This window comes from Actinia tenebrosa, unplaced genomic scaffold, assembly GCF_029948245.1.
Source record: "Actinia tenebrosa isolate PJP-AT-01 unplaced genomic scaffold, QUT_ActTen_1.0 PGA_scaffold1__47_contigs__length_23844297, whole genome shotgun sequence".
Taxonomy (NCBI): Eukaryota; Metazoa; Cnidaria; class Anthozoa; order Actiniaria; family Actiniidae; genus Actinia; species Actinia tenebrosa.
In genome coordinates, this window is record NW_028292578.1 from 5,772,793 (window position 1) to 5,799,370 (window position 26,578).

General features: G+C 35.8%; 3 protein-coding genes across 9 annotated transcripts in view; all 3 read left to right on the forward strand.

Annotated features, from left to right (window-relative positions):
- Nucleotides 1–1,724: 1,724 nt before the first annotated feature.
- Nucleotides 1,725–8,918, forward strand: LOC116305452 (solute carrier family 60 member 1). The gene is made up of 12 exons (XM_031715351.2): nt 1,725–2,298; nt 3,594–3,771; nt 4,665–4,682; nt 4,819–5,094; nt 5,361–5,499; nt 5,753–5,880; nt 6,311–6,403; nt 6,621–6,701; nt 6,775–6,922; nt 7,431–7,501; nt 7,580–7,697; nt 7,830–8,918. The coding sequence occupies exons 1-12, from the start codon at nt 1,976–1,978 to the stop codon at nt 8,051–8,053; spliced, it is 1,797 nt and encodes a 598-aa protein (XP_031571211.1). The 5' UTR covers nt 1,725–1,975; the 3' UTR covers nt 8,054–8,918.
- Nucleotides 8,919–9,268: 350 nt separating this feature from the next.
- Nucleotides 9,269–22,270, forward strand: LOC116305453 (uncharacterized). Of its 3 annotated transcripts, none has more exons than XM_031715354.2 (4): nt 9,269–9,391; nt 14,196–14,239; nt 18,557–18,804; nt 19,240–22,270. In XM_031715354.2, the coding sequence occupies exons 2-4, from the start codon at nt 14,233–14,235 to the stop codon at nt 19,570–19,572; spliced, it is 588 nt and encodes a 195-aa protein (XP_031571214.1). In that variant the 5' UTR covers nt 9,269–9,391; nt 14,196–14,232; the 3' UTR covers nt 19,573–22,270. The 3 variants fall into 3 exon arrangements, with proteins under 3 accessions (XP_031571214.1, XP_031571215.1, XP_031571212.1); XM_031715355.2 differs by lacking the exon at nt 9,269–9,391 and adding an exon at nt 12,524–12,726; XM_031715352.2 differs by lacking the exons at nt 9,269–9,391; nt 14,196–14,239 and adding an exon at nt 16,230–16,522.
- A 2,423-nt stretch (nt 22,271–24,693) lies between these two features.
- The window catches only part of LOC116305460 (short transient receptor potential channel 4), a 22,760-nt gene continuing 20,875 nt past the window's right edge, over nt 24,694–26,578 (forward strand). For 2 of the 5 annotated variants that reach the window (XM_031715368.2, XM_031715364.2), the window contains exons 1-2: nt 25,116–25,162; nt 26,422–26,560. The gene's annotated coding sequence lies outside the window, so the exon portion shown is untranslated. Of the gene's footprint in view, nt 24,828–25,083; nt 25,163–26,211; nt 26,561–26,578 lie in introns of those variants that run through there. The other 3 variants (XM_031715367.2, XM_031715366.2, XM_089033105.1) reach the window with 3 other exon arrangements.

Below are 26,578 nucleotides of genomic sequence, written 5' to 3' on the forward strand. Positions count from 1 at the left end.
TCATAAATCGAAAAATTTAGCGAATTCTTAGCTGCCATCTACGTCATCGAAAAATTTCCCAATAATTATATACAACAAAACTTCCATAGACCGAAAGAGCAACGAAAACCGATATATTTCAGCCAAATTTCAAGCTAAAAGAAGTCTTTTAGTTACGGAGTTACGGGCAATTGATTAATGTAAGAAATAGCACGACCTCTAGTACAATTCGGAATTTTTAAAGTACGAGTGATGTTTTGAAAGTTTTCAAAATTGGACGAGCCGTTAGGCGAATTGTACGAGAAGATGGTGCGCTTTTTTGTTTATAATACACTCAACAAAATTGAGCAACTTACTTGGGACTCTACATAGTACAATTTGGGATTTAATTGCACTCCTCTTGTCCAATCAGAATCGAGTAATTTTGGAGAGTGTATTATAATACTCATAATTTAGTTTAAATGTATGAATCCGCCATCTTTGTGTCCTATATTAAGGGGGAACAAAGATGACGGCCAAATCACGAAGGGTTGGAAATCATGTTTATATTGCAACTATTTCAATATTTTCATAACAATAATCATCAAAATAAAGTTAACAAACATCTACTAAGTTTAAAACGTATTATTTCAATCGAAATTCATTAATTATCATTAATTATCGCAAATGCGTGACAGAATAGCGTGACATTATTGGACTCGTAATAAATCGAAAACCAGACATCGATAATACACAAATATTTTGTTAAAGCTTTTCTTATAACGGTATAAACAACAGATTCAACAAACAGTTTCGTGGAGTGATTACTTTGGATTTAAGATTTTTGATGACGTCACGTGGAAGCCAAGAATAACCGGCGTCTCGTTGAGGAAGGGAAAGCTGGGAACCTAGAGAATTACCCTTCAACCAATGGCTAGACTCTACTCACAGGCCAATACTCAGTCGAATGCTACAAACCAATCCTTGAATAAAAACATAAATGTTCTCCGTCCACAGTAAACTTCATTTGACATATACAATGGGAGGTTTATTATTTGATCTAATAAGAAAAAAACTTGGAAGCTATTTTGATATTTTAGCATTTCAAATTACCAGCTAAAATTAAAGGAAAACATGTGTTTCCATACAATACTCTGGAATCGTTAAAAAATATAATATGTTTCTCGGTGTTATTACAAAGAACCTGGTGTAGAATATTGAGCAATTTGAATAAAGAATATCGATAAATTATTAACGAGTTCACCTTCAAGTCAATTAGAAAAATCTTTGAGTCTGAATATCGTGATCCTTAAAGTTTTACTCTCAGTTTTTCAATTTTGACAATGAATACGGAGGGTGTTTCTTCATGAAACTCAAATTGTCTTCGGTACGGCAAGCAAACTTACAAAATGCAAAAATTATATTCAGTGAAATAAATATTGTTATAATCGATGACAGATGTTTATCAAAATGAGGCTTGGCGTCTTATTAAATCTGTGTATAGTATTTGTAAATATCCAGGAAACAATAGGAAGCTAGCTTTCTACCTCAGATTTTATTTTATTTTATATCACCAGAGTTATAAAAAGCAGGAAAAATATACGAAGCGTTATTGAATTTGTTATTTATTGAAAAGTTTGTGTGGCAATAAAAGTTTGATGATTGGAAGATAAATGTTTAATATGATACATTGCGTTCTCTGTTTTCATTCGACCGTTCGGATCAAGCGTCATCAATGTTGGGAGTAGAATCCGAGGTCTTGGCTTGTGTAAATATTCTTGGAAGTAAAATTGTGTTGGTCAATGGCGGTGTTGACACACTTATAGAATTTATCAATTAACGAAGACAACATGTAGAAGGGACTTGCTTACGACCTAGTGACGTCACGAAAGACTGGAATCTACGATCAACGGTGAAAAATTTAATGCCGGTTTAGAAGCCATGAAACGACCCAACAACGCTTCTAAATGAATTTTTATCCCACAAACAAGTTTTCCAAATTCCACGGGCATTAAAAATGCTTGACCAGATCTTCAAAGGAGAGGTCCCAAGTATCTTTGAGACGACCATCAAGCGTGAAAATGGAAAGCCGTACCAACCATCTCAACCCGCTAATCGAGACTACAGAAATGAAGATGAATTCTTACGCAGTCACAAAGCAACTCTCTGTTATTGTGGCTCGTTTCTTACGTTTGGAATGGCTGCGTCAGTCATTGGGCCGACATTACTAGAACTTGGATGCGTTGCAGGAAGACCTGTCAACGTTATTAGCTGGGTCTTCTTCTCGCAGGCTCTTAGTGCCCTGTTTGGCTCGAGCGTTGGTGGGATCATGGCAGATAGGTATTGATAATTCTCTGTATTTCTTAAATTTGAGGGCCTTAAATTCCTTAGTCTAAACTGTTCTATGTCAGTTCCCTCTTGAAATAAATTTTATCATTATTGTTATTAACTCCTAGATTTAAACTAAAGGTAGCGAAAAATTCTTGATCCTAGAAATAACTGAACGTTCTTTGTAAACTTTAAAACAAAGATAGATTTTTCATGTATTTTATGTAGATATATATGTCAAAATATTTTACGTAGAATGTATATATACTTTTAAAGAGTAAAACTTACAGCAAAACATAATTTTCTGCATTAAAAGAAAGGTTTCCAATTATATTTGTATATTTCATTCATAGGAATATGTTTTTGGTTATTTATTTATCTTTTCATTTGTCTGACACATATTCAGAGAGGAGATTAGATCAGAATTAATGTGGTCGACAAAGTTTGTCATGCTGAGTGATGAAACTATTCAGTATTTTTAAAATGAAATTAGTTTTGCTCAAAAATATTTTTTTCTGTTAGTATCATCGAAGGACCTTCTAGGGAAATACCAATTATGTATCGTTGAATTTCTAGACATATGTACCATAAGTTCTTATATGCAGCATGCTAATTGTTTTTCTAAATCCAGCTTGTCGATGAGTGGTTGATTTTAATCATTTTATTATCACAACCAATCTTTTTTAAGGGCCTCCAAATAGTGCTCTAAATGCCATTCTTACAGAAAAATTGTAAAAACATTTTAGAACTGGATCAGACGAAACAGACGAAACAATTTATAAGAATGCCAATAAATATTGTAACTTGAAGCTAGTGACGCTACGTACCACAAAGATTCCGATGCAGAATACGATCTATTATGAACTGTTATCGGTTCCTTTATAGACATGACTGTACGCTTATATCAGGTCCTTTACTTGCAGTCTGCTTGGTTGATCTATTTACAATAACTGTTATATGTCCCTATCTAGACATGACTGTACGCTTATATCAGGTCCATTACTTGCTGTCTGCTTGGTTGATCTATTTACCATAACTGTTATATGTCCCTATCTAGATATGACTGTACGCTTATATCAGGTCCTTTACTTGCTGTCGCTGCTTGGTAGATCTATTTACAATAACTGTTATATGTCCCTATCTAGATATGACTGTATTTTCATATCAGGTCCTTAACTTGCTGTCGCTGCTTGGTAGATCTACTAAAACAAGAGAATATATTAAGTATTACTTCATATTCTCTTGTCTAAAATTCACAATAACTGTTACGTTTAAGTTGCCTTTACTTACTATCTGTTCCTATCTAGGTATGACTGTAACATCATTCTCTTGGTGTGTGTGACGTCAATTGCTACCTCCTTGGCCATTATTCCTGCGTGTGCAAAATTTTCTTTAATGCTGACGTTTTTTGCTCTCCTTGGAGTCAATATGGGAATTATAGATACAGTAGCTAACAGCGTACTTATCAAAATCCATGGAAAAAAGGTAAGGTCATTTTAACAAACTAGTTTATTATTTGAATATTACTTACAACAATTTATACTTAATTGTTTTACCTCAAAACACTTATTCGGGTGAATTAAAGATGAGTGTTTGCGGTTACTGTGAATTAATTATTGACGTAGAAATGGTTTCATTTGAATTTGCTACAAGTAATGCAGCTAATAATACCGCATTTTTTACGTGTTCATTTTGTCCAGCATGACTTAATATGGTTAACTGTATGGCGGTAAGACTGGTTGTCTATGATATAATTGCTTTTTGTCTTAAACAAGCAACGACGTTGCAGTTCCTTTCCGCCATATTCAGATGGGCTAAGATAGAAAGAAAAACGTGACTCCCTGTTAGGGTTAGGGTCTAGAGCTTGCAACCAAGACATAATATAATAGACGCAATTCGTATAGACCCATGTGACGTCAAAGCAGCTCAATTTGGATTACAAAACAAAAGAATTTCAAACTCATGACAATTGGAAACCTATTTTTATGTCTTCCAAATTGAGCTGCATTCCGACGTGCTGCCAGGAGTCTATTGGTGCAATGTTTACCCATTTCAGACCACGTCTTATTGTCTAGAGAGTTAGATTCTTTGTTAGAGATGTATCCATATTCATGTGTCTTCTTTTGCGCAACCGTCCGTTAAACAAAGAAATAATACTCTAGGGAATGAGACGTGGTCTGAAAACATTGCACCAAGACGAATTAGGTCTATCATTCAGTTGCGCAGCAATAAGTCGCATGATCTTTTACCGCCATTTTTAGAGAGGCTAGCGTTCACAATACTGAATTCTGCACACGGCACTCTTCTGCTTCCCACCGATGAATGACTATCCACCGAGAATTCCTTATACAATATAATTCCATTTTTTTCATCCCCAGGTGGCTCCACGTTTACAGGTGAGATCTTCCTTTTATTAGCATTTCTTCTGTTCTCGTTGCATTCTATCTATGTCTTTGATTGTGAGACGAAACCAGAGAAAGTATCAAAAAATAATATCATCTTAATCAGTCTTTTTTCTCTTTCTCCCTTTAGACTCTACATTTCTTTTACGGTATTGGAGCATTACTCAGTCCAGTTATTGCAGAACCATTTCTACGAAACGCTTGTGAAGGTGGCCATTTTGAATCCAACATTTTCGGGTGGACTTTAGAAAATACTACGTTTACAGAGGAAATTATCAATAACTTGGCCACCAATAATTTAAATGTGTCGAATCTCAACTTTAGTAGATATTCAAGGATTTCGCTGATCAGGAATAACTCAAGATCCTTTGTGCAGTACGCTTACTGGATCGTCGCAACTCTTCAGGTAATTTAATAAGAAGTGGTTAGCACTCATTTCTGGGGACTTGGATTCAATGTATGGACAAGGTATTACGCTTAAAAATGTCAGTGGAGTTTGTTGGGTCTCTCCTTCCATTCCAAGGTTCTCCGGGTTCTCTTCCGGTTTTCCTCCCACCCTCCCTCCCTCCCCCTGTAAGATAGCGGTTTCTTGACTTTGGTCAGCCCAGATGCTCAATAACATTGATACTTTGCGTCTTTTGATTTGGTAAAAACTTCTATTGTTTCTTCTAGCTTCCGGTACAAGCAGCATTGATCTACTTAATCTTCAAGCAGAGACAAGTTAGACGATGGTCTCCGGTTATTTTTATGGGTCGCGTTGTCGACATTGCGGCAATCCCTGCGCGAAATCCCGATGATCCCGAAGGAAAAGGTAAAATATATAGAAAGAGGCACAAATATATCTTATCCTGATTAACAATGATTGGTAATAATTAATAATGCTTAATATAATGATTATAATGATGACACGACACGTCTGCATCTTCTTGTTGCTAAAACAGTGCAGCTCAAATAACATAAAATGATCGTCTCCATTTTTCATAGTAATAAATTTGAAAAGGATACCAGTACATAATAAGAGTATGAATCAGTGTGATGCTGTTGATAATGGTCACTTTTTGTAGAGTTATCTCAGATATTCAGACCGATCGAAGCTCAGCCTGTCAAGAGTTCCTATGGTGATGTATTAGCCAAAGTGCCCATCATAACCTTCCTCTGTGGATTGATTCTATTCTTCTTTGATGGCTTACAAGTAAGTGACATAACCCTGGCTAGTTCTGCCCATGGTTAGGCGATAGAGATTTATTTGAAGCCATATAAAACGCGCCCATCTCTCCTTACCTGGGAGCTGTAGAGCACAGGAGAAGCAAGGGAGAAGCAAGTTTGTTTCTTTTGAAGTTCGAGGGCTCTACAACCCCAGAGTGTTTATGTCACAGTACAGAGACATAAGCGGCCGTTATATATCGCTTTTTATTTCTTATTTTTTTGAGCGATTTTGCGATTTTTTGTATCTATCTTGATATAGCCACGGTAGTAAGCCAATCAGCACGCACGTTGAATTTCAAACGTTTTATTCAATTAGATATTATGATCTGAAAGGAACAGTCAAAGACTGCAAATGCAGACACAAGCTCAACCTATATATATATATTGCATGTATGAACTGATTCCATTGGTTGCAGGGTGCGTATGGTGGTTACCTGTACACCTATGCTGTTAAAAGTGACGTACACTTCAAGCCAAGTCACGGTGCTTATCTTAATTCTCTATTCTGGGTAAGTTTTGGTGCATTGGTTACAACCATGGTTACAATCATTACATGACACCACCTATAAATGACGTCACTGTACTATTCTACATATACTATGATATCATGTCTTCATCACATGACATCCCTTTGTTATGACATCACTGTACTATTATCCATGATCACTCGAACAACCTTACTGTCAAATGAATGATTCTGATAGTTCTATTTTGTTATTCTTGTAGTGTCTTTTCGCCACTGGAAGGTTCTTTTCTATCTTTTTGTCCATGTGTGTTCGACCTGATAAAATGTTAATGACAAACCTGGTGAGTTACTGAGAATCCTTCTCTGTGTAGATGGCGCTGGTCGTTGCTTATTTGCAATACTTGATCATTGCAGGTTGGTTCATTCATAGCCATGTCCATCCTGTTCTATCTTCATGCCTATCCGTTATCTCTCTGGATTGGCACGTGTTTGCTTGGCCTCTTCATGAGCAGCGTGTTTCCATCGACTCTTGCAGTAGCAGAACTCTACATTGAAGTATCAGGTAAATTTTTGTCAAATACTTTTATCCTTTAGAAACGTTTAGCGCTAAACAGAAATATTTTCCATAAAGCAAAAAAGAAACACCGTGTCTGTCTTGAGAAAAAGTTGAATTCTACATGGTTTCTGCTCTTTAAGGTCCCTTTTTCTTTCTCTTTTCGCTGAGTCGTTTTTGCTTTACTTGCTTTTTATTATTATAATTATAATTATAATAATAATTATCATTATTATCAATATTATTATCATTATTATTATTATTATTATTCTCAATTGTTAAGTACTGAGAAACTTCGACCCTGACTCGGTAGTCTTCCGTTTGGGCATACGCCGAGGGTCGTCACCCAGTGCGTCACATCGCAACAAGTAAATAAGGGCGTAGGGTCATGTGATCAGGATAAGTTGGTTAATTTATGTGTGCGTATTTCACGGGCTCAATTTTTGCCGAAAAACGTTTCGTAATTTTATGCATGCGCCTTATCATCCAAGGCTCATATTCTGGACATATTTTCCAGGCTCTCTAACGTCTATTATGATAGTTAGCTCTGCAAGTGGAGAAATGCTGATACCTCTTCTCGTTGGCAAGGTAACGTAACCACGTGACTTGAGCCTTAATTTTTTGGTGACAAAGAAATTTTATTTTTTGTTCTTAAATTTCCCCCAGGAATTTGCCAAAGAAGGACCGCTGTCTTTTTTAATCGTGGGCTTTGTTGTCTGTATTTTTGCCCTAATTAACCTATTCGTTCTGCGCATGGTCGGAAGGTCTCGTTTAAAACTTACAGGTATTTACAATCTTTAAAATTATTATCCAAAAAGCTCCGTTTTTATTTTGGCATGGAATATTGCATGCAAGGACTTACTCGTGATTGTCACGTGATCATGACATCATACACTTACTATTTCTCCTGATGTAGTTTCAGAGTTGTTCCATGCTGTGATTGGTGGAACCTGTAATTGTAACAGTAACTACAAGGAGTACTTTCAGTCCGAGGGCTGTGAATACACACAAATGATTCCATGTGACGTAGAAGCAGTGGAGGCAACCGCTGACAACATGAAACCAAAGCCGCAGGATTCTTCAACAGAAGATCCAAGCACTTCGATTCCTGAAGAAAAAGTAGAAAATTTATGTCAATGAATTCTTATTGGAAAGAACAACCTTTGTGGACTTTTCTCTCTCACTATTTAAAATTCTCAAAGCTTGAGTCACAACAGACCGGCCATCTTGAATACGAAACAGAAGAATACTGAAAACTATAACATTTCTTGATAAAAATGATTCCCTTTCTATCGGTTTCCTGTTAGCCGCATTTGGGAGGGGTGGAGGTAATAGCAGTTGATAATCATCTTTAGCTTGGGCGTTCAGACCAAGGTGTCATTCCTTTGAGATTAAAATTTTTGGTTTCATTTCCATCCAAAACAAAAAAAGGATACTGAAGGGAACGACACGTTTTAAAAATGCATGGGCAAAATATTATGCTCAAACTAAAGAGATCTATTTAAATAATTCTCAGGGTTTTGGGGATTTTTGAATTCTTCTTATTTTTCAAAATATTTTGTAAATAGTACCTGACATTTTTATTGAAGGGTGACTAGCACGTAAATCTTCCAAAATTTAATTCGACTGAAACTTTATTGAAATAATCTTTAAGGGTCTAATAATCACTGGTTAAAGTTTTTTCTTTATATTCCAATGGGAAGTATTATATTTTTACGAATTTCTATAGATGTCTGTGACGTCATACACTCAACACTAAACATTGCTCCATACTTTATTTCTATAAGCCCAAAGGTCCGCTGAGGGACTTAACGTACATAGCTTGTTGTTAGAAACATGTTATCGCATCTTTTCTTCAATGCTGAGTATAAATCTAGCGGATATTTTGATTGCAAAATACAAAAAATGTAGAGAGCGATGATTAGTTTTGAGTGTATGACGTCACATACTCCTATAAAAATTCTCAAAAATACAATACTTCCCATTCGAATATCAAAAAAAACAACTTTAACCAGTGTTCATTAGACCTTTAAGGTTATTCCAGTAAAGTTTCAGCTGAATTAAAATTCGGATGATTTACGTGCTAGTCCCCCTTTATCAATCTCTTAGCATTTTTAGCAGACAAATGAATCAAGGCCTCATTTGTTTTCCTTTATCGATTTGCAATATATTGTTACAAAATAAGATTTTTGGGGAATATTTTCAGTTGTAAATAAATTATTGATCTTGGGTTAAAAAGTGTTTTATCGCAGTTGAGTCAGACTACATAGATCTTGGGTTTAGAAGTCATCCGCCACATCCGGGTTCGTCGAGTTAGCTGGATTGCGTGACATTTTGCTTCCGGAAAAAGATCCAAGTCACGTGAACCCAACCAGGAAGTATTACGACTAACTGATGTAAGAACAGCTTTGTCATTCGAATTTTTTACAGAACTCATGTCCAAGGTCGATAAATAACCTTCCCAAACAACTAAACACGGTAAGTATACCTACATGTAGTAGAATATCTGTATTTTGGTTACTAACAATGATAAATAGTTCAGTTGTTAGTATAAACGGTAACTGGATGAACTGTGTACTAAATAAGAGTATAATAAGCCTGTTGGTAAAGCATTTGAAGTCATTAAGAACCGTTACTTGTAATCACATGTATTCTACAAATATCTGTTAGTTGAGCCAAGAAACATAGCAAGCTGAAAGACCGAAAATTTCATTGTAATCAGAAGTGTTCTGCACATCTAGTCGCGATGATTATGAATTAATGCTAGAGCTTGGTATCAGTTGCCGAGGTCGAGTGACGGTAATTAAACATACATTGAAATGAATACAAATTTGAATTCAGTTCAGGTAGATAAAGTTATAAAAATGTGGTATATTTTATATTTTATTGATGATTAATAAATGATTAATAATCATAGAAATAAGCCTTTGCAAAGTGATCATTTGTGTGTTAAGTTCAAAGTGATTCGGGTCGATAGAGAAACTAATCTTCTTTCATCTTCCGGTCTCCAAGTCTATCAGCTACTCTGTCGCCATTAGTCTATGCTATCTACAGCAAGACAAAGCTTTTCTCGAGCGAAGCAGTTAACATGAATAATAGACAGATCACTTTAGAATTATACAGTATGTCTACCATGAAACCTTATATTATATTATTAGTACATCTTTATTTTTATTTTACAATTTTATATTGCTTTATAAATATAGTGTATAATATCGTGTGATACAACGTCATGAACTGATTTCAGTAACAGACACGGTTCAACTGCCTGCATTTTTTATCATCAAAAATAGCAAAAATAAAAATTCAAACTTCAGATTTTCAGCGAATCTTTGCTTAGTGAGTTTTTGTTATTTATGTTCTTGTTCGCGTTTATTTTTCTTGTTCATGTTTCCTGTTATTTATTAATTTATGATACGTTTGTTCAGAAATAGAAATAATGGCCTCTCGTAGTTGGACGATAACGTGACACTGCTGAATGAGATAGCACAAACACCGCTTTAGCAAATACCACTACAGGAAATAAACTTGGAACATTGTCTCAAGATAAAAACAATGCAGTAATGTTTCCGTTACTGCTAGACTAGTGCAGAGAAACTCGCTGGTCCTTGCAGGAACGATTCAAGTATCCTAGGATACCACCTACCCGAGGACTTATCAATTATTAGAGCTCAATAGGACCCCAAGGGAACAAATGGAGTTCTCAGTTTTAATAACCGAATAAAGAGATAATGAAACGAAAAACTGAAAACAGGAAGATAAGTTATTTTGGGAATAGTTGTACAGGAAATGGAGGAAACCATCCCGAAAATAATGGAAAATATATGTTAGAGATCCAAGTAAGAAAGCGAAAGTGAAAATATCTATCGTATAAATACAGTTGCTTACCCCTAAGGTCCAGAGGTTAATTATTATCGCTCCGGTTTTTGTTGTTTTGACGGGAAGGTCGGAAGGGATCGGAAACTTACCCGAAGCGAAATAGGACCCTTGCGCTAGACGAGGGTAACAATTGCTAAGTGTCCTCATTTCTATCTTTTCTAAAAAAGATCGGATAATGATGATTTTTTTAAAATAAGCTAGGAAGGATTTCAACAATTAGATCCTTCCACAGATTGGTTCAGGGTTCGATATTAATAAAAGGCACCGATTTAAACTATGAATTTGTCATTTTCCTTGCATGTTCTTATCAATAACCTTAAAAGAACTGGTTTAACATAATACTTATATATTAAGTGTATTATTGAATACACTATTAGTCGATTAATTTAGTCAATAATAAAAAAATGATATTCAAAAATTCATGAATAATTAATGAGCATTTGCACCTATCAGGTCCTTCAAATCCATCACGTGCATGGATCTTTATGCCTGCTAATAGTTCAACATGGATATCTTTATATAAAGATTTTGAAATCTTTATAAAGGACCAAAAGAGTACAAGAGCATGGCACGAATAAGGACCCTAAATGCTCATTAAGTATTCATGACATTTTGAAGTCGTTCAATAAACTTGCAGATCGTGTTTTATCAGGTCTAAAACCATTCGGCTGCGCCTAATCCTGCTCATTTATTAAACTATACATAAATAATAATGATAACGGTAATAGTTAATAGATATTGTAGTTATAACAGTTAGAAAAACAGTAGTTTTGAATAGCAGCCACATGAGAAAACTAACTTCAATAGGCAATTTGTTTGCCGAGGTAGATAACCATTTAATGTTCGATTATAACAGAAGAACAGTAGTTTTGAATATCCAGTCATGAGGAAACTAACTTCACTGTAGGCAATTTCATTGCCGAGGTAGATAACCATTTAATGTTCGAGAATCATAACCAATAAAAGCATAATTTTCGATGATACTGACAGGATGACGGCATCCATGACAGCCAGTTGGTTCGAACTACGAGTACTTTCTTTTCGATCTTGTACCAATAATGCTTAGTTCCTGTGATTGTTTAGTGTATTCCTATCATTATCAAGTGCAGTATTATTTGATAGAATCGGTAGATATCTTATACTTCTTATGACATTTTTTTCAAGAGATAATTTTTTCAAGTATATCTTCCTGGATACCATATGACATCTATGATGTACTAAATTAGTGCCGTCTGACACTCTCTTTCCCCGTGATAATCACATGTGAAACAAACCAAGTCTGATAATAAAAAAGAATGTCAGAAAGAAAGATAGTTGATAATAATGAAGTTAAAACTGAATCAGAGAAGCAGGCAGAAAAATTTCAACGGACAAAAGAAGAATGGTCAATCTCGTTTCCAGAGACCTTATTCTTACTGCGCATGCTCGATGAAATGATATTTTATTTTTCGAGCATGTGCAGTAAGAAATAAGGCTCTGGAATCGAGTTTGAGTATGGACCTGCTCGTGACAGACAGACAGATCAAAAGTGACATTAAAAGACAGAAGATCAAATTTACATTACATTACATTACCAGATGAAACATTATTCAACGCTCGACACTTGAGTCCCTGTTGCTATAGGCAACTTCCTCATGGTCTGGAAAATACCCATTAGTCTCTGCGGTCGTGGTTTGTTAGGAATTTCCGGGTTTGATCCGCATAAACAAAGCTCTATTTTACATCCTGGCGGAACTAAGACAATTCCTTTAAGAAAGTTATCTGTCATCTATGAGTACGGAAAGAATCGTACTTGAAGCATCGAGCAGCGTCTGTTGAATAGTAGAACCGCCACTCTTCACTCTACGGAGGGGAAAAAAACTCGCTGTAAAAACCAAGACCGTGAAATAAAGAAGGGCTAAACAGTTGCACATCAAATTATTCATCTAATATTGGTATGTATCGTTATCAGTAGAAATGTACTGAAAAAAGAAAAAAATTCCTCGTGCAACAAGGATATTAATGCTGACTACATTAGACAAACTGTTAGATACATTATGTCATGGTTTTGTGAAAATTTAGCCTCAGAATGAAAAATGACAAAAATAGTGAATTTTATTTTGATTTGAGAAGACTTAGTTTGATCCTAGATAAACAGTTTTTGGTCCAGGCATCAGGTTAGTCAAAACTCTATCATTGTTTAGAGAAAGAGTAAGCTTACTAAACAGATATTAGGTATTATTAGGCTTTCATTTGAAATATTATCGATATCATTCAGGCATGGTTTGTCTATGTCTTTTTGCATAAAATAAAGAATTCGACTTCTGCCTCATATTTCCGGCCGGGATGGTTTGATCATGGAACGAAACTGAATCTTCCTTGATTCATTGATATCGAAAGTGTTCGATGTTAACCGCATTTATTCGCAACTAGTCCTCTTTCCTCGGAAACACTAAAAAAGTCGATCACAGTCATTATTTAACTCAGGTTGGTTTTCTCCTGGAAAAATCGTTTTCTACTCGATGTGATTTGGTGAAACCATACAGGAAGGCATGTGTATAGCTGACGGATAGATTACTGTACGTAGATGCGAATAGTAATAATAGAAGAATAGACGGATAAAGATTAATAACCCCCTGATGATCCACCCTTTCCGATTCTGAATATAGCAACGAAAAGCAAGTAGACTGGTGGCTGTTGGGAGTATCATTGGGATCATTCTCTTGAGTATTACTATATAATAATAAAAAAATCTCAGTGCGCCACGCCTATACGTTAAACCAGGAATCCAGATCAAAAAGAAAAATTCTTCAGATTACGAAGCATATATGTCAGCTACAAAAGAACAGTTCATTGGTCTATTATTTTCACAAGGCCCTAGAGAATTAACCAATGAGCAAGCATTTTGTTTATGATTCATTGTTTTTAAATTTTCAGCTCGGAATCTCCTTGTTGAAAATAACGACTTATGAAAATTCATTGATGGAAAGGTTTAACAGATTTTTTATAATGATATTTTTGTTCTTTTTTTGATGACAGTTATTTTAGTTTGGTCAAGTAAATGACATTTGCACACATGCATATCATTTCGCGGTCAGTCCCGGTGACCATAAAACGTTACACTATCTAGAAACAATATATCAATCTTTAAACGCAATGACAGAAATAGTATCCACATATTATCTAATAAGCATTTTCCAGTTCGAAAAACAGGATGCATTGAGGTCTTGCTTCGGTACAAACAACACCATATAAGGCAAGATAGACAAAAGACCACAATGCACCGTATTGCAATGTACTATCTTCAGAAACGGTTTATGGTAATTTATTCGATTCTAGCAGACATTTGCGCATATTATAAGAAAGTTTACTGCTGATGTAAAGTAACGTGGGCGCCTCAAAACTCTACCCTCTTGTTTTTCAGATCTATTAGTCATCTATTAGTCCTCCAGACAACGGATATGGCAGGTAAGATGATTTAACTATTATTTCTTTGAAATATCTAGTTTCTAGTTACAAAGAATGGGATCAGAATACAAAAATTTTTAGTGTATTATTACATGTGATAATCGGTGAAGTTGAATTTACTTCAAACTCATTCATTCATTCATTCAATTTTTATTTACTATTATTTCTATATTTTGCATTCTACATTTATCTTCATAAAGGAAGATCAAACCCTTCCATTTTCTCGTATTTGAACGCTGGGTATATGAACAAACCTATCTGAATGCCAATGCTCATATCTGTACTGTAAAACACCATACGCAGTTCAAACATCAATCCTTCCTGTGACGTCATGCATCTGTACTTCAAGACAAGGACAGTTCTGTTTAACTGGTATTAAACAGTATTAAAAATAACAGGACATCTGTTTTGTTGATGGAAATGTCTTTAAAATGGTTTACGAATCCACGGTTAGCACTAGATGTTCGTCAAAAAGGCTCCAGTCTCAGTCTACAGACTTCCAGACCACGCATAAATACGCACACATCACTTAACTTTTTTTAGGCAATTAGTACTAAGGGGGTAGGGGGTGAGGACTCAATGCTATTCACTACCTCAATATATGATTCGTCTCTGTAAAGCCAGTACAAATACTATTTGAGGGGGGATTGAAGGGGAGGGGGCGTAGGCTGAATCTTGGGTGTATCGCATTTCCCTGCGTCTTCCGTGTGAAGAATATCGACAATCTATCGGTAATTAAATTTACTACAAACATATTTTCAAGTAATAACATTAGATAATATTATTCTCCAGTACATGTTAATGATATTCGTAGAGTCACGTGATAAAGCCCACTTAGATCAGCCCAGAGGTTGTTTCAGGGTTTAATAATAATAATAATAATAATAATAATAATAATAATAAACTTTATTTAACGATGATAAAAAACCAATTTAGCAAAGCTAATCTTACATTGGGTCATCAAGAAATATAAAAATACAAAAATATGTGAAGCTAATATAAATATCTAAACTACAAAATTTAAATATACACTAAACTATTGAGAAAAGATACTATTTATAATTATGATTTATTTAACATATATTTGTAGAGTTCCGTTCTAAAACTCTTAAATTGCTCAATATTTCTTAAAGCAGTAGGTAAATTAATGTGTGAGTTAGCCATGTCCTGACTTAGATCAGCCCAGAGGTTGTTTCAGGGTTCAATCTGTGAGTTAGCCATGTCCTGACTTAGATCAGCCCAGAGGTTGTTTCAGGGGGATTGATCTGTGAGTTAGCCATGTCCTGACTTAGATCAGCCCAGAAGTTGTTTCAGGGTTCAATCTGTGAGTTAGGGTGCCCTGACTTAGATCAGCTCAGAGGCTATTTTAGGGTTCGATAAAATTCGAATCGTTTGCTTACTCATTCGCAGTCAAAACATTCAGGCTTAAAAGGCAAGCATACAGTTTCATTTGCAGTTTTTCATATTTTCCGTTTTTCTTTACTTAACACTTTCGCTTTGATGGTTAGCTGACCTCTGGTAATGAAATATATATATACATATATAAAATAAAGATTTTCATTCATTTTTCATTTCCATTATCCAGGTTGGTCTAATTCTGGTATTTTTGGGGGTATTTTTGTTTGTTTGTTTTTTCGTTTTTTCATATATATTTTTTTATTTAATGCGAGGCACAACACTCCTACAGAATACCAACTGATCCTGAGAAACGTAATATTTCAGGTTGGTCTAATTCTGGTATTTTTGGGGGTATTTTTGTTTGTTTGTTTTTTCGTTTTTTTATATTTTTTTTATTTAATGCGAGGCACAACACTCCTAGAGAATACCAACTGATCCTGAGAAACGTAATATTTCAATATTAAAAATGACCAAAACATTAGATATTAATCGTATAAAGTATGTCCAAAATATTCACCGGAAACTACGTCAAAGTATCCGGCAACGTCATGGATTTGATTGTGTCTCGGTAATGGCTGACTGTCGTGGTGGGAGGCGTAGTAAAATCCTTTCCTGATTCAAGCTTCACTTCCTAATTGAAGACCCTTTGCTTGTCATCCGGACTCTTTCATAGCCGATATCTTCTTATACCAGAATTGCGAAACCATTTTCAATCAAGGGTGAATACTAGATTCATGGTTTTAGATTCTAGTAGTGAAGATTTGAGTTTGTGGCAGGCCTCGTTTCTTTTTCCAGGACGAATTGTTACTATTGGACAGCTTGTCGCTCAAACAAGCAACAAATTCCAACCCACAACGATAATACAAATGGCATCTTTTGCTACAGGTAAAGTTGTCTTTGTTAAGCAGACTTAAATCATTTGCTTTAAGTTAAGTCAATTTAAGTCGATTTTATCTAATAGAATAAATGTAAAGACTATTTTTTGCTGTGTTAGGGAGTATATGTGAAAACGTTGGGTTAAATGAGTTACTTGGATAACAGAACATTTAGATCGCCAACTGTTATGATGTCGTTGGCATAACTGAAGGCAAGGATAAGCAAAACAAACAACAGCCTTGAGACAAGAACTAAAAAATATAGACAGATCCGATATGATTAATCCTATTACACGCTACATATATCCTTGATGCACCATACTTTGCTATACAGGACTATGCTACACTATATTTTGCTATACTGGTCCAAGTTCTTAGACAGTGTATGCGATGTATTTGTTAAATATATAAAAGTTTTTTTGAGTTTCCAAGGGACTAAAATGGCACCATGCAATAAGGAAATAAGCCATTGTTGTATGAGATATGATGTACTGAAGTACATCAGCCTATAGAAGAGGACTTTACTGCTATTGACTGCTATCTCGTTTCTTCGTATGACTTTCGACTTGGCACGGAAAGACATTTTTAAAGAATTTTTTGCTCTTAATTTCAGAGAACCACGCAGGAATAATTATTTCTTATGTATCTTAGACTAAATTAATGCTTGCCGGCTTTGTTTTTACTTGGTTATTAATAGACTGATTGGCATCTGATGTTTGTATATACATTCCTTTTATTTGCATGTTAAGACTTCCTTTTTTTACTTCTTAGCTTTGAAGGAAATACAAGTACAATTCAAATCTTAATCCGCTAACTTCTGTCTTGATAAAAGTACATTTTATAGATAGCGTTCTGATCTTTTCTGTATTTCCTTAGAGTTACAATTCTGTGTTTTTACCACAATTTTGAACCAATGATCTTCAATTTAACCTAAGGCAGTTTCTACTGTGTTTTTTCATTTATTTCGTATTAAAAGTGTTTTGATATCGAGTTAAGTTCATAGTAGACGGTAGACACAAAACATATAAATGAGTAGATCGATTCACGGATCACCTGTGAATATGTCGTAAAGGGAACTTCAGTTACTATTCATAGCACTACGGAAACGACTCAAAATCTAATGACGTCAACACCTAAATACTTAGCAGAAGTACTTAGGCATCTTTTCTATGATTGGATGATTCCTTAGGACTTATCCATAACAGTTCGTATTAAGTATTTCTCTTTATCTTGCTATCAAATAATGAATTGGCCGCTTCTTTCTCGTTCAAATCGTTTGCGATAAAGCCGCTAAATAGCTCTAGTTATGATACTAAATGATCTTATTCACTATATAAAAGACCATACATGCTTAATCCACTGACGCTCAATATTTCATTCATTTAATAGGAATTTAGTATTTCACTTCACGGTACATGAGGAACGATATTCATCATTCCAATTCCCGATAATTGTAAACTTCATAATAAATATAATCGGGACTTTTCCATGATGTAAAGCTGGTTTCTTGAATTCTCAGACTACAGTGTTGTTGCCCTTAGCAATCTATATCTATTATGAAGCATTCATCTGGTGTAGTGATTCCAAACTCAACTGTTTTGGCGTTCTGTGTATTGTTTATATACATATTCGCAATATTGGCCATATATGATGGCCAGTCAATTTGCCACCCAAAAAAATGAGCCAAACCACGACCCAACGACTTTACTAGACATTTTATGAAGTAAAATTTTAGTTTCGAATTTTTTATTTGGTAAGGACAAAGCAAGTAAAGCATCACTTTGACATTGATTGGATACTTGATCTTGACAGTAAAACATTTTCTCAACTATTTGCTTTGGATTTTCTCCAAAACATTTTGATTGTTTGAGAAGCCATTTTAAACAGATGGAAGAGTTTTTCATCCTCTATCCAACCAAAACTTCTTGGGCTTACCTCTACGCTCGCTTTTGCAGTCCACCCACTTCTCGATATTTGAATATCGAATAAAAACACTCCTTTGTACGAACCCGGCACTTCATGAAGCATTCAATTTGTTTTCCAGAAGAGAGGAAGAAGCTGGGAGGCACAAAGACTGCCGTCCATCTGTGGGAGTTCTTGCTCGAGTTGCTTGCAGATGAAAGCTGTACATCCATGATAACATGGACCAAGAAAGAACAAGGAGAATTCAAGCTACGAAATCAAGAGGAAGTTGCAAAACGATGGGGAGATCTAAAACAAAGACCTGGTATGAACTATGACAAGCTGAGTAGAGCATTGAGATACTATTACCAGAAGAACATCATCAAAAAGGTAAGTTGGCCTCAGAATTTAGAACTAAATTTTAAACCTCTGCAACTAGCGTCGGTCCTAATATAAGCCCTAGCAATTCTTTACACAACATCGATTACCTGAAATAGCATGCAAGGTCTGGACTGATCTAAGTTAGGGCAAGCTATAACTCACAGATAGATGGAATTCGAATTTAGCTTGTTAAGTTTTGTGGAGTGAGGAAAACCAGACAACCTGGAGAAAGCCCCTCGAATCAAAAGGGTGGGATCTAACCATCTCTACTCGCTAGCATCGAGTCCCCAGAGTAGAGGTGAGAGGCGAGTGTATTACTACTGCACCATCCATGATTCCTCGATCAACCCATGAACCAGGAAGCCTTCCTCTACATTCTTCTTCTGAAATTTGCCGTCTGATTTTAAGGAGCTAATACATTGAAATTTTACTTGCTCTCGATAGGTGAATGGACAAAGATTAGTTTACAAGTTTGTAGAATTGCCCTATAACTACAAGCCAACAAGAAGTGCGACATTCCTCTCCACAACAGAAAATGACGCAGTAAAGACCAATGAAAACGATGACAACAAAACCATCAAAACAGAGCCTCTCGAGAAACCAAACAAACCTTCAGACTTCAAAGTCACTCAGGAACCAATCAAAGGCAAGCTTTTAAAACACGTGGCTAACGATCCGGTCAATCGCGTAGTAATATCAAAGCCGACATCGGTTATAGTTCGGTGTGGCCGTGCGCGGGCACTCAATCAGCAAGTGTCGGCATGTGCAAATCCTTAGGTGTCAACTATCCTTGGGACTATAGCTGAAAGTCTGTAAAGAGAACACTCTTTTATTTGCCCTGTAAATTTTTAGGTCTGTTCCCGATAGCCCATCTCTATAATAGAGATGATACTTACAAACCATATCCATAATTGGGGATCTTCAGTTCCTTATATATTCCCTGTTTATATTTGTGGATCTTGGGATGCCCCTAATAGCCATTGTCCATTTTCATGGATGTTCCTCATAGCCCATTCGTGGCATGGATGTCCATATTCGTGGATGTCTCCAATAGCCCATGTCTATACTCGTAGGTGTCCCTAATAGCTCATGTCCATATTCGTGGATGTCCCTAATAGCTCATGTCCATATTCGTGGATGTCCCTAATAGCTCATGTCCATATTCGTGGATGTCCCTAATAGCTCATGTCCATATTCGTGGATGTCCCTAATAGCTCATGTCCATATTCGTGAATGTCCCTAATAGCTCATGTCCATATTCGTGGATGTCCCTAATAGCTCATGTCCATATTCGTGGATATCCCGAATAGCTCATGTCCATATTCGTGGATATTCCTAATAGCCCATGTCCATAGCAAGATATATTCCTTATAACCCTTGTCCATATTAGTGGGTGTTACTAATAGCCAACGTTTAAAGGTTATTAGACCAGGTACATATTTAGGGATGTTCTTACAGCCTATGTCCATGTCTACTGATGCTTCTATCGCCTATATTCATGTTTCTACTGCCTCGACATGTAGGTGCATACACTCTCTCGTAGGTGTGTCTATGAAGTTATAAACAATCCTAAGTAAACAATAACTTAACTACTTTCCTATATTATTGGCTAGTTTACAACGCATATTTTTGTGTATTCACCTGATTGGTTTAAAATTGTGCTCCGCCATAGAACAGAGAACTCTGTTGATACCATGCATGCGAGCGCAACACACACAGCCCTTGACGATACAGCTCTGCACCTGAAATGAATGAAAACTCCTAAACAACAACGCATTTTTCTTAAAATCTAAAATAGCTATTTTTCCGTGCTCAATGAAACAACCTCAGAGCACGGTTTACTCCAGTTGGCCATCTCCAGCTAGAATTTAGCATTAAATGAAGTGTAACGAGAAGTACCATTCTAGGCGAGCGAGCACAGCACGGACAAAGCTGTTCAATGTCTTAAATCCATAAAGTATCTGCTATGTATTATACAATAGCCAGTAATTATCTTTGGAACCATCCAAGAGTGTATGGCAATACCAGTATGACCAATGTTCATTGCGATAAAGTATCTTATAATCTAGTTTTTCATTCTATTTTTTCGTGTAAATAGAGCAAATAATGATAAATAAACTATTTTATAAGTAGGCTAGTAAAATAAGTAAGAAAAGGAAAAGAATAAAGAGAACCACTGAGACCCGACTGAGCTTCTTTTAATCATGGCACGCTACACAACAACTATTATTTCTTTTATCAATCATCGTCGTCATCAATATCATGTTTTATAGCAAATTGAAGTGAGAAGGCCTGGCACCTCGGATGAATTTTTTGCTTCCACAAAGTCGAGGTAATCAGATTTAGGCGTTTATCTGCTTTTCTCACAGTTGTGTTACGTGTTACGGGACAACAATCAAAGAAGCATATTAACTCCAAAAAATATTTTACAGTTGACTCTCTTTGAACGACCACTCTCGAAAGCGACCATCTCCCATAAGCGACCACTTTTTGAATTTCCGGTTTTGTTCCCCAACTCTGTAAAAAAAACCTCTCGTAAGCGACCACTCTCGTAAGCGACCGCGACCACCTTTGGAGTTAAAATTTTGAAATTTTTCATTGTTTTCCCTCTCCCGTAAGCGACCACCCAAGAGCCAGTAATGGTGACAGATCCTTTAACAATAAAAAAATTAAGAACATAGAGTCATCGGGTATTAAAAACCCGACGAAACGTTGACAATTACAGTACTGTAAACATATAGCACATTCAAAATTTTGATTAAAACAGTTTAATCGTTAATACAGTAGTTTTTACACGTGAGTTACAAAATTATAAAGTGTTTGGGCTTCCTGTGTTAACTCTCTCGTAAGCGACCATCTCCCGTAAGCGACCACTTTCTCCTGGCCCCGGGGTGGTCGCTTACGGGAGAGTCGACTTTATTTTATATAATCATCGACGAATGTCACACATGTCTAAAATACGATTTACGAGCGTTGGTCTTGAAGGGAAGTCATAACGTATATAGCCACATGCCTCTCACGAGTAGCACGTACGAGCTACATTCGACCTTGATCTTATGATCTTATCCTTTCGGTCAGACCTAGACCTGTCCTATGACGAATATGACTCTTTGCCCCCAGAAGTTTATTATGTTAATCGGATACTTAAACTGTGCCCTAAAACAGTTTAAACCGTTGTAACACCTGACCTTTCTATGACCAAACGCTTCCTTGTAAATTGTATTCTAATCGTCCAAAACCTGATTTTTGAATCATTCGGTCACAACTCACACATTCTTAGTTTTCCTATTTTAATTAAGAGGCAACGCCTCCAGAAATGTATTAGTTAATATCGGATAATTTTGATAATTTTGTCATATAATTTGATTATTGCACAAATCCATATAAAAAGGATGCATTGAGATAATTCAGTTAGTAGTGGAGTTCAGTTGTAGAAGTTGCTTTTGGCCTTCCAATAAAAGTCTCTACCAGCAAATCACCCCGTAATAGTTGGAATATAAATAATACAAAGACAGTAAGTCTACAAAAGAAAGAATAGTACGAAAATGACTGTAAACTGTACTAACTCGAATGATGAAGATAAGGAGACAGGTGGGGATTATTTGTACAGGTTAAAAACAGTGCAAAAAAAAAAGTTCAACATTAAGTCATAAATGGACAATTATTGCAATTATTTAGGATAAAGCCTAAAAAAAAGAGAAAGTAAGAAAATCATGAAACATGCTTTTACTTTTACAATAGACCTATCCCGAATTCGCTTGACTGGTCACGAAACAATGGTTTGAAGTCGAGGTTGAACTTGATGAATAAAAGAATCGAGTTCAGTCTTGACTTCAAACCATTGTTTCGTGACCATTCAAGCGAATTCGGGACAGGTCTATTAGTCTTCAGTTGGTTTATTGAGATTGGATTGGATGTAGTAAATAAGTAAGTAATACAAGATCAAGTACACAATCTCAAAACGGATTTGGCTAAATATTCAGTTGAGTATGGACACAAATTGTCCGGTTACCACTCTTTTCACTGTTACGCGCTGATCTAGACAACAGTCGCAACAGGGAAATAGATCAATACACTGCCGCCAATCAGAGAATATAAAGGTACCGACCAATTTATTTGATTGACGGAAGTAAATAAATCACTTTTTATTTAAGTGTCTAGTCGTTCTAGCGCGTTCGCACTAATTGGGGACACTTTTCACTCGCACGCACTAGCACTACATTTAATATTCTATGCACACAACGCTCAACTCACATGTTGATTTTTATGGAGGGAGGAAACTGGAGAACCCGGAGAAAACCCTCGTAGCATAGGAGAGAACAACACATCAAACAAACTCAATTCACATGTGGCGACCGCAGGGCTCGAACCAGCGACCCGACCCGTTGGACTCACAGCGGTGAATGGCCGTCATGTCATTTGTTATGTCATTCTCTTGCTTACTGCAAGATCATGTAAATATGAACCCACTGACCAACTTTTGGGCAAAGCTTGCTTTGTTGAGTCGGAAGGACCAATCGATCTCTTTCATGGGATGGTAACTGCGCGATCCGTATCATCCTTTAGTCACGAATCAATACTGAAGCCGTGTTCGCTTCTTTAGGCTAAACGAGGGGCCTGGGTTAAGCGTATAGTCTCGCAAAGATCTTCGGGAAGTATCAAAACTATATGAAGATGTACCAGCTACAACGTACCAGCACCTCTTGTCTTACTAAGATAACCCTCATTCCACGCGAATCGAATTGAACAGCAAAAGAACCGCATTAATCTTTTAAAACACAAAGACATGGATCGATGCATATTGTGATAGTTGTTTAAACGGTATAGTAAACGTATTTCTAACTTTTGTTCTTGTCGGTACTGTCTTAGTACTCATACTGTCTACTCGAACATTTTGAAATCGAACAATTTAAAAAAAGTTTTCCTTCCGATTATATAGATTCATCATTTTGATTATAGATTCAAGAATTAGATTTGAATATCTTGAGCAGATAACCAAGAAGATATGAGACCAGTTGGTAAAATGGCGCAAGTGTGTTGCCATATAATACTTGAACAAATGACCCGATTCGGCAATTAAGATTATACCCATGCGGGGTTCCGGAAACTTTAGAAAAAAGAAACTAAGACCGGTCGACTGTTTATTACACTTTGAATTATTATTTTATCATTATTTTATTATTATCATATTATTTTTATTATGGCTTAGGCTGTTTTCTCTTATGTTTCTGTTTTTTGTTTTTTGTTGTTGTTTTTTTTGTTTTTTTTTTTTTTTTTTTTTTTTTAACAGTGATTTTATTAGTGCTATTAGTGCTGTTTAAACTATGAATGCACTACTTTCAACAAGCAAACACAGATGAAAAGTTACGTGCTCTTAGACCATCAATTAACTAATCATTTGTGCATGCAGTATACCTATATTTTACAACCTTTTTTGTCGTGGTCTTTTTCCTTCCTTCCTTTCGACTTCTTGTAAATAAATAAACTTTAAACATTCTTTCTTCCTTTTTTTGGAGGGGGGGGGGGGAGGGGTTGCTTTTTTTTTCTTTTTCCACTCCAACCCTCCAACCCTCCAACCCTAACCTCAACCCTAACCCTAGTCCTCCAGCAGTCAAGGAAGTTTTGCAATTGAATCATCAATAATTCGTTAACAACGAGCCACCAATGAGGATAGGACAGTCGAACCTCAGTACGAGCTCGAGAGAAGTAAAAGATAACGGAGATCAAGACACTTTTTAGAAAATTAACGCTTATCTTTTTGAGACTTTAGCTTCTTCAAATATCGCTTGAGGCAATTCGTAGCTACGCATGCGTAGAACCATAAAAAGAAGTATCCAAGTATGGTTAATTGGGCTTCATACATATGGATAATATTTCACAAGAGAATCGTGTTTTGGACAGCTGGGACCTAATTATCAAGCCCTTTTTCGCTAGAGTTAAAGAAGACACCGAAAACCGAGATAATTAGAGAAACTTCAACATCTACTCTGTTATTTATTCATTCGACGCTTGAATTGAACCAGATTAATCATGTAAGTACGAATGACTTTAAATGATTATTTCTAAGTATCTCAAGCTCCTAGGTTTCACCCTGATGGAAAAGTACTTCGTAAGTGGTGCCAAACCGACTGACAAATGAAAGTAAAGTTTGAACATGTGCCCTATATTATTGTCGCTATCTAAATTGTAAAAAGGAATCGAATATAAAAATACCATCTATATTTTATTATTGCTATAGCAACCACATTGGGAAATATCAGACCTCTATTCGAATGTTGTTTTGTATTGAATGCTCCTTTCCTACAGTCATTACGGTTCCTTTAACAGCCATTAACCATCAACAGCTTTTTGACTCATGTTAAACTCGGTAAGTAACCGCGATGCACATTGGGGCGGCAGTAAATGAATAACAGAAATCCAAAAAAGCAATCTAAATGCTTCTCGCGTGTCGGTTCTAACTCTAATGAGGACGAGCTTTTGTTGAGTTCAAAGAAAAGTACTCAGTTATTTGATAATGGCTTCGAACGTGACAACACTAATGGAACAGACTTTTAAGAGAAAACGGAAATTTGTCAAGACGTGCCCCAAAAGCTGAACCATTGTGTCTAAGAGCAAGCAATATCAACCTCTGTTTCTCAAGTAGTTAGATCAGAGGTTTTTTTGGCACAAATAAACGAAATACTTGACTTAAAACGGGAAAAAATCAGTTCGGTAGTTACGAACAATATCGATGAAACGCAAAGGAAGAAATCTTAAAGAATCTATGTAGTGGAAATACAAATTAAGTTAAGGCGGTTTTTTTTTTTTTTTTTCCTTTCCTTTTTTAATTTTGGGTCTGCAAGTATATACCTTTCCTAATACGTTTTTTATTGCTTTAAGCTTTGAAATATTTATATTGTTCTCTGAAGTTACTGGATAGTTCTGTGTTTCGATTAAATTAGAATTTCACAAAAGAATCTTTGTGAAAAAAAAAATTAAACAGCAAACAGAGAACTTACAGCCGGTTATTAGTAAGACTTATTTTTCAGCTGTCAAAAACATCGACCTTTTTGACAATGAAAATTCGATGTTTGAAGAAAATTAATATTGGTCATTTTCAAGTCGATAGTCTGTATTTTTGAAGCGAAATATTTATTTTTAGCTACATGGAACTTTTGGATGCATATTTTTATATTTGATTGAATTCGTGAATGAGTTGATAACGGTATCAGAGACTTTTCTTAAGGTTTGTATGCAATTAAAAAGTGAAGAGACATTGTGGAGTGACAACTCTATTCATATCTGAACCCTTATTCATATCACAGTGAACCTTAGACAAAACATTTGCTGGGAAAATCAATATTTTTGAGACATTAGAATAAGGTTTATACGATACATTTCGATACGTTCTGTACAACTGAACTCTTCAGTGTCACATTGAATTTCTAATACGTTTATAACGGAAAAAATCAGCCGACTAAGGTCTTAATCAAATAGGAAAAGCTTTATAATTGTGAGAAAGAGGAACTAAAAGAAACGACTGACTATGAGGGAGGTAGTAGAGATGTGTGTTAGTATCAGCATTGATGAGAATAGGTTGTTTTAAGCTAGAAAATAAGCAGAGAATAAATTGTCGTTTGTCAATAGCTGAAAGGGAAGCTCTGAAGCTGAAGGATCTAAAAACACCATGGACTATCAGAGACTATGAGGGACGCTATCAGAGACAATTTTTTCTCTCTCTAGAGTTTCGGCTCTTCCCGCTAGTATTCCCGCTTGCACTATCAAGGTGAGTCTCTTTTTTTTC